Source organism: Neolamprologus multifasciatus, chromosome 1 (assembly GCF_963576455.1).
Source record: "Neolamprologus multifasciatus chromosome 1, fNeoMul1.2, whole genome shotgun sequence".
Classification (NCBI taxonomy): domain Eukaryota; kingdom Metazoa; phylum Chordata; class Actinopteri; order Cichliformes; family Cichlidae; genus Neolamprologus; species Neolamprologus multifasciatus.
In genome coordinates, this window is record NC_140439.1 from 5,788,533 (window position 1) to 5,797,403 (window position 8,871).

Below are 8,871 nucleotides of genomic sequence, written 5' to 3' on the forward strand. Positions count from 1 at the left end.
AACTGGAACAGGACCCTCAGTTCACGCAGAAGATTTTGTTCAGTGATGAGGCAAACGTTTAAGTTAATGGTGAAGAACCACCGCTATTGGTCTGACACTAACCCACATTGGATGGATCCCTCCAAGACTGTTGGAACAACAAAAGTGATGTTTGGTGTGGTATATGGGGCACAACGATAGTGGGTCCATTCTTCATCAATGGAAACCTCAAGGCCACTGGATATTTGAAATTGCTACATGATGATGTGTTTCCCTCTTTATGCACTGAAGCTGGCATGTTCCCTGAGTTTTTCCAGCAAGATGGTGCACCACCACATTATGGGTGCCAGGTCCGAGCATTCCTAGATGAACAGTTTCCTGGAAAGTGGATTGGTCATCGTGGGCCAGTTGAATGGCCCCCAAGGTCTCCCAATCTGACCCCCTTAGACTTTTATCTTTGGGGTCATCTGAAGGCAATTGTCTATGGTGTGAAGATACGAGATGTGCAGCACCTGAAACTACGGATACTGGATGCCTGTGCTGGCATTTCTCCTGCAGTGTTGCTATCAGTGTGTGAAGAGTAGGAGAAGAGGGTTGCATTGACAATCCAACACAATGGGCAGCACATTGAACACATTTTATAAGTGGTCAGAAACTTGTAAATAACTCATGAAAGAATAAAGTTACGTTGAAACCAAGCACACCATTGTTTTTCTTGTGACATTACCAATAAGTTTGATGTGTCACATGACCCTCTTCCTATTGAAAAAACAAAAGTTGTATCCAAGATGGCCGACTTCTAAATGTCCACCATGGTCACCACCCATCTTGGTAAATGGTAAATAGCCTGTATTTGTATAGCGCTTTTCTAGTTCCTAAGGACCCCAAAGCGCTTTACACAACCAGTCATCCACCCATTCACTCTCACATTCACACATTGGTGATGGCAGCTACATTGTAGCCACAGCCACCCTGGGGCGCACTGACTGAGGCGAGGCTGCCGGACACTGGCGCCACCGGGTCCTCTGACCACCACCAGTAGGCAACAGGTGAAGTGTCTTGCCCAAGGACACAACGAACGAGACTGTCCAAGCTGGGGCTCGAACCGGCAACCTTCAGATTACAAGGCGAACTCCCAACTCTTGAGCCACGATTGAGGAATTTGCCCCCTCACATATACTAATGTGCCACAAACAGGACTTTAATATCACCAACCATTCCCATTTTATTACGGTGTATCCATATAAACGGCCCACCCTGTATTTTCCAAGTCATCAGCATGCTGCGCTAGTTCCTCTACCCACTTCTTCACTGATTGGAGCTTGCCCAGAGTCACCGTCGTGGCATCCGCCATAGCCAAGATCCGGGCGTCCGCTTCCTTTCTGTGCTTCTCATGGTCCTCCAGTTGTTTCCCTTGTGCTTGTAAATAGCAGGGAGACCCGGCTCGAGTTTATCTTCAATGACTTCACAGAGGTTCACAGTTACTTCCTGAATCACCTCACAAACTAATGGACGTGTTCCAATATTCAACTCTGCATCAGTTCCCTCATTTGCCTCTCCGCTCTGCAAGTTGGGGTCCCCCACAGTGTTGGGTATTACAACTTTCCTTCACGGCATGTTGTCAGACTGTCCCAAAAAGTAGCTGCTAATGCTCATCCCAGGCTTACAGATAATAAATGTCACTGTAGTAACTTGTAATAAATTGCATTTATAAAGTTATGGGTGTAGAATCAGCGAACTGGTGTACCAGCACTCCCCAGTACAACCTCACTTCAAGCTGCCATCTTGAAAACCAATGACCAATGGTCTTTTAAAACTACTTCAGCCTGAAATATAAATATCAAATATTAATTATAGTTTTTGCATTTTACCTTTGAAAGAAAACACCGTTAAAAATGAGCATCCCTACATAAGCCACTAAGTGTTTCCCATTCAAGGTTTTAGCGTGGCCACAATTTGCTGCAGGATTTCATCCATCAACAGGAGTGCAAACCTTTGGCTACTGGGAGGTAGTAGAGCATTGCAGTCTTTGTTGAAGACCAAAATATGGGGATAAGGAGTCCATCCTGTGACTGCTTCAACCATCTTTTTCACTCTCACCTTCAGATGAGTCAGAGTTGGACTCCTCTGGTCAGCCCGGAGGAGTATGATGTGTCTTTTCCAGAGGCTCCTCTATGCTGTAAAGTCTTGCCATCTTCTTGCAGAGTGCTCCTGCACTACTGCTCATACTTCTAACCATGGCTGCAGTGCAGTTGCATAAATTACCTGAGCTTTGGTTCTTGCTGCTGAGATATCTTTGAAGCTCTGAAAGGTCACCTATCAGTAATTCTTATTGACTTAGTTTATAACACACAGTGTGGCCTTCTAAGAAAAAAAGACTTGCACACACAAAATTATCTAACATCATGAGCAGCACACGTTCATCATTTCATTAGCAAGACACCCATTTGGTTGGACAAATATAAAAACAAAACATTAAAGGCAAGTTGTCAAAAATGAAATCTTAGCATAAAGGAATTCGTTAGTTGATTTGGGATCAAAAATTGTATTTTTACTTGTTTAAATGGGACATGTTTTGGCCGGAAGATAAATTGTGGTGGCTTTTGCATGGCTTAGCCATTTTAAGCTTATTTAAGGAAATGAGACAACAATTCTAAAATGAAAATAAAAAATTATATCTACTAGCAAATATGGGGTTTTATTCATTCAGCACAGCCAAAATAGCACAAAAATTAAAACCTGGAATGGCACAAAATGTGCCCGAATCATATAAGAGTTAAAGATGCATTCAGGTTCTCTTTGACAGCCATAATCGTAGAGCAAAACTGCTCTACAATAAAAAAAAATAGACAGCAACTCTGAGAGTGAATGGTAAATGGAGTATAAAGCACTTTTCTATTCTATCTGTGCACTCAAAGCGCTTTATAAAAGCTGGGATAATTCATAAGTCAGATCATTCTGTATCCAACATTTAGACCCTGATGGATGCATCTGTGAACAACTTTGGTATCTTTCAAACAAACTGGATCAGCCAGGGACCAAAACACCAAAACTCCCTGAGGTACATCCACCCCAGCGTGACATTAAAATTGCCTTCTGAGTCCTCTGCTGCCACCCTATGGTATAGCTCCAGAAACAATTTGACACGTTTTTTACTTAATGACATAATAATGGTAAGACATATATATTTTTTAAAGACTGAGCACTAAATTTAACACTGTCAATGAAACAGTTTGTACCTAGAAATATAAAACAATTCCTTCACATAAAATTATGACGAGTAGTGAAACACAAAATGTAAATACAGATAAAGGGATGAATATTTACAATATTGACAATAATATTTTTATATGTGCAACAGCAGGAACTGGAAGTGCACACCACATCAGCAAACACACAAAATCATTGAAACTAGTCACCCTTATGATTTACTGATTGTGACAGGTGTGTTTCTGGTAACAGCTCTCTACTTGCGCTAGGAGCTTTAAGAGTGAAGAAGGATTATATGGGAAGAGCTTCTTTGTGTGCAGCCTCGTTACCACCTCTCTAAGCTGTGACAAACAATGGACCGCTCTGACTGATATTTCACCAGGAAGCTGCCCTGACAGAGATGCCATGTTTGCGGCTGGCTGCAACACTGGCTGTAATAATCCTTCCGGTCTTGGACTCAGTAAAGCTGTTGACTTATATTGTTTCCCATTCAAGGCACAGACAGATTCCACTGTATTCTCAGAATCAGACTCATCAGAAGTATCATACTCGACAAGGCGAAGCTCTGAAGCCACACCTAGCCTTCCAGCTGGTGGAATAACACAGGAACCAGATTCTGCTTCATCTGACTCTCCTTTACATTTCAATGTTGACCTATCGGCGCCTAACTTCTTCTGCTGTGAAAGACAACAGTCTGACATAGTGATACGTCCACATGCTGCAGCGAAGCCCTGCCAATCATCTCGGAGGCATTTCAAGTACTGCACAAAGTACTCCAGAAAGCAGGTTTCAGCTGAGATCAGAAAGTCAAGGAGGATGCTGTAGTCAAAGGACATGCTCTGAAGCAGAAGCACAAAGTGACAGTGAGGGTTAAAGCCAGATGCACAGGCCGACTCCAACACTGCAAATTCATCCATCCCAGAGATCAGTCTAAAAATGAGAGAAAAATCTAATCAGAACAGATCACGTAAACTAACAGCTTATTTGAATTTTTCTCTACTGGTAAAGTGAAAGACAGTGAAGTATCAATCTGAATACTTTTACATGTGTAGAAGTTTTAAGTATCTTTAAAGATGGTAATATAACATCAGGACCTCTTTACCATTATAGGTTTTATATTATACCTAAATCTGTTTTACCTGTAATGAAGAAATATGCAGAGCAGAGCTTTAGCTGCCTCCATCATGTCATCGTCCTGTTCTCCAAACAGCATGCTGATCCAGCAGCAGACATGAGTGAGCTCTCTCTGTTTGAAGCTGTACTGCCTCAGGAAACCCCACAGACTCTGCAGGTGTGCATGAACCTCTGTTGCAGTCTTCACTTCTGTGTTAAGGAGATAATCATACGCCTAAGTCAAAGCAGAAAGGATATAAAGGCTTTTAAGATAATTGGTAAACTTTCTGGGTAAAACCTGGCCTGTTTAGAGAAAGCAATCAAAGGTAAAGACCCTACAATAATACAAAGAAAACTGCAGCAATCAAACAGCCTGCTTTGAGTAAACATTTGGCGACAGTGGAATGGAAAAACAAAACTCTTTTAAAAGGACGAAACCTCCGTCAGGGAGGAGCAGCCATCTGCCGCATAACCAGGTGGGGGTGATGGCAGAGAGACGGGACAAAAACATTTTATTTATTGGTATCTATTGTCCACCTGGCACTTTGAGCTTCTCTCTAATTTATCACACTCAGTTCAGATAAAATAATTATTGTGGATGACTGAAACATCCATGTAGATGCAGCTTCAACTCTGCATTTAATCTGTTATTAAACAGCTTCTCTCCAAATGTAAAAGGACCCACCCACCACTTTAATCACACTCTGGATCTCGTTCTGACATAGAAACTGAACATTTAACAGTTTTTCCTGTTAATGTATATATATATATATATATATATATATATATATATATATATATATATATATATATATTATATTAATATAAAATATCAAATGCTTTTAAAAATAAATGTCATTTTCAAAGCATTTGTCATTCATCCAGTCTTTGATTTGACTGGTCAGGGGGAGTGAAAACATTCAGCATTCAACATTTTTTCATTGTTTTTCCACTGAATGTGCTGCTGAGATTTCTGGGTGAGGAAAAAAAAACAGGACTATCACGGTTATCAAAAAGACGAGCTTCAAATGATGTTTTTAATTTAATTGGTTTAAAGTTCAGCAACATCTTTAATTGTACTCATGCAAAAATGATAGATCACCAACCATGCTGCACTGTCTCAAGTGTATATTTACTGGTATTTCTTTTAATTCTCACCTGATCCTGCAGCTGTTTGGATGCAAAGCTCTATGGACTTGAGAATAATCAGGCTGACAGCTCTCAGCATCGTGCAATCCCAGTTCTGAATTTGATCTCCCAGAATGAGCCTGGATCCTCCAAAGAAAGCGCCAGACTGCATTTGAATGCTCAGTAACCAATTGTCAGAAGCTGCTTTTAACACAGTCCGAGCTAGAATGCTCATATCAGAGCTCCAGTTTCCACGTGTCCTCCCTGACGCCACATCCCCTGAAATCCAGTCCTCTCCAGCCTTCTGAAGGATTGCTCTCTTTAGAAGAAGCAGCACTCTCTTTTTCACATAATACTCTGAGGAGCAGCAGATGTTTAGGAGGGCCAACGAGTGAAGGTGGGTTATTCTCTGACTCTTCAAACGGACGCCAGCTCCACATACCAAACTAGAAGAAGTCAGCAGCTCAAGCAGGTCTAGCAGTAGACATAATGATGTTCCCCAGTGTGTGCTTCTGGTAAAGTCCACTGAATGATGTGACATGTGTTTCTTCTCCTCAGGGAGCAGCTTTGAACATAGAACACTTAGAGTGAGGTCAAAACCTACCAGAAGTGTCGTGAGCTCTAATGGAAGAAGAAAAAAAGGCAAAATCAACCATCATACTGTGAGCATCATAGGTGGCTCTCTTCTGCCCGTATCTTACCCCAAGGAGTTAGCCTAGCTACAGAACAAATGATTTCAATAACAAACTCATCTTTAAGTAAATTCATTTAAATGTTCAAAATCTTAAAATGTTCCGGCTGCAGTTTCTACAATTTTCTGTATTTTTGTTACCATTATAGCCTAGATATCGTGGATTCTGGACTCCTTGAAAATTAAAATTACTAATGCCGTTTACCTCGATGAGCTCCTTTAAGAAGTTTTTTGGAGACTTCAGTCAGTGACCACAAACAGGCATCTAATTCAGCACCAGGCCACGGGTTCTGAAATGCTTGTTCACATTTCCTCTGCCAGGCAGGACTGATAAATCCCTAGGAAGTTTAAGCATACAAGCACTTAAATTTAATTTTAAACTGTCAAATTACAACAACAGTTCTTCAAGGTGCTCAATACTGAAAGGTAAAGACACTAAAACTTTACAGAGAGACCCTAACAGATAACCTCCTATGAGTAAGGACTTGGCAACAGTGGGGAGGAAAAACTCCCCTTCAACCTTCATTTTAAAAGGGAGTTCCTTTCCACTGTTGTCCAACCCGTCAGAACCAGGTCGCGGCAGCCATCTGCCATGACCAGTCGGGGCGGGGGACCAGATAAAAGCTGCTGTGAAAGAGAGCCGTTGATGGTGAGTAAAAAAGGTAAGAGAAGGAGAAACGCTCAGTGCGTCTTGAGAGGACCCCAGCAGCCTAAGTCTACTGCTAAGTCCTACTAAGTGTGGATTCAAGGTCACACGATTCAGCCATGGCTGTAAGCTTTCAGAGAAAGGAAAGTCTTAAGCCTAATCTTAAAAGTAGAAAGGGTCTCTGTCTCCCAAATCCAAGCTGGAAGCTGGGTCCACAGACAAGGTGCCTGATACCTGAAGGTTCTGCTTTTAAATATCCCAGTAACCACAAGTAAATCTGCAATCTGAGAGCAAAGTGCTCCATTGGGGTGATATGGTACTATACATCTTCCTGATGGCCACAATAAATGATGTGGCTCTCTGTTGTTTCACCCTGGATAGTGCTTCTGACACTCACTAGCACTTGGTCTCCTTCCCTCCGCTCAGCGTAGTCTCAGAGGCTAGATTTGGGGTGAAACCCTACATGCGTAAGTAAGAAGCTTCGTTGTCTTGATGTCAGTGGATTTGATCTCCTCCTTTGGGTGTAGGTGGCGATTGCCTTGATCTTGTTCTTCCCATTCACCTACTTCTCAGGACCTGCCTTACTCACTGGGTTGTTGTAGCTTTCCCAGTAGCCTTTTCATGGTTCCCAATTGGCTATTTTCAGTGTTGCCTTCTGATAGACCTTAGAGGATTGCAGTAACTACCTTTCCTCTCTTTTTTTACTATTAGGGTTCTGCTCATCTTGTGTAGCTCTATGAACTCCAGGTTCCATGTGTGAGGTTTTGAGTCATAGGCTTCCTTGTAAGTACAGGTTGGCCAGTCTGGTCTTAGTCTTACAACCTACCAGTTGCTGAAGTTTGACCCTTACTCTAGAACCTTCTGGTGTCTCCTTTTACGTTACTTTAAACTTTGCTTTTTTCACCATTCTTAACATTATACACAAAGAACAGTGTTGCATATTTTTAATAGTATGTGATTTACAGTAGGTAGGCTAAAGCGCTTCAGTCATCTCAGAGACGGAAACAGAAAAACGTTGCTGATGAGAATCCCCAAAGAATGACTACTTACAGATTTGCAGATAAGGTAAAAAACACAGTTTGATGCTGTCTTTGCAGCCAGATGTGAGATAATGTGGTCCTCGGCTTGGAACCGGTTTACCTATGGAAAAGGTAAATAAATCAATTATTAAGATAACTTTACGTCTTTACTCCCCTGAGCAGTGGTAGCACTTACAAGGTGCGTGATGAGATCCATGTCTTCAAGCAATACTTTTAGGACCTCCGCATAATAAAACCTAACGTCTGGATGCAGCCGCTGAGACGTCAGATTGGAAGAAACCCTCTCGAGGAAAGACATGCACATGCAAGTCAGCTCCGCACTGTTTTCACCGCAGTACTCTGAGGGGGAACCTTCTCTGCCTTTCCCGTGGACAGGTCCACAAAAGCCGGAGTATATTACGCTCGCTACATCGGCAGCATTTTGGGGGGGACACGATCCCGCAAGAAAGCATCTGTACGCTCCTGTCAAACAGTTAAAAAGCCCTGCCATTGTGGACAGGTCGTCTTTACAACTCATATTGCCCTCCATTGCGCTGCTACTTCCGCGTGGATCTCCCATGTGATATACACGGAAGTAGCCCTACAAAATACGTGAAGCATTACCAAAATAAAACAAAAAAGTCTAATAAATGAAAATACAACTTTATATTGTTGTTGTTGTTTTTACATTGTGGGAAATATATAATAGTGAATATAATACTAGCCCTTTATTTACTACAATGACCGTGGATTTATATAATGTGTCTAGTTTCAGAAAGTTCATTCTGTCAAACTGGACGTTTTCTGTAGGAGAAAGGTTTCTTCATCCAAACCACTCCTTTAATCTCAGCTCACTGCAGAATAAAGATGGAGACCAGCTCCACTGACTAACAATGGGCCGTGAGGTTAGTTTTATGATCATTAATCTGCAAATTGATTAATCAGAATAGCATCATCATATATGCACGTTTCCTTGCCTTTCTGATTTATTTTTAAATTAATCGCATCCTAAAATACAGTTTCATACGTCTGCTTTGCAAATGGTAGTTCTTGCCGTGCTTGGGGCTGTGGAAATTATACTTATA

The 8,871-nt window shown here is 41.7% G+C and overlaps 1 protein-coding gene across 1 annotated transcript; it reads right to left on the bottom strand.

Moving 5' to 3' along the window:
- Nucleotides 1–3,287: 3,287 nt before the first annotated feature.
- Nucleotides 3,288–8,378, bottom strand: lins1 (lines homolog 1). The gene is made up of 6 exons (XM_085165290.1): nt 7,983–8,378; nt 7,818–7,907; nt 6,327–6,459; nt 5,461–6,051; nt 4,329–4,512; nt 3,288–4,119 (listed from the first exon to the last, which is right to left on the bottom strand). The coding sequence occupies exons 1-6, from the start codon at nt 8,364–8,366 to the stop codon at nt 3,408–3,410; spliced, it is 2,094 nt and encodes a 697-aa protein (XP_085021416.1). The 5' UTR covers nt 8,367–8,378; the 3' UTR covers nt 3,288–3,407.
- Between the last annotated feature and the right edge of the window lie 493 nt (nt 8,379–8,871).

Coding starts and splice junctions, on each gene's coding strand:
- lins1 (XM_085165290.1), bottom strand. CDS start 8,366: ATGGGAGATCCACGCGGAAGTAGCAGCGCAATGGAGGGCAATATGAGT. Junction 7,908..7,982: donor TGGATCTCATCACGCACCTT/GTAAGTGCTACC, acceptor CCTTTTCCATAG/GTAAACCGGTTCCAAGCCGA. Junction 6,460..7,817: donor TTTACCTTATCTGCAAATCT/GTAAGTAGTCAT, acceptor TAAACTTCCTAG/GGATTTATCAGTCCTGCCTG.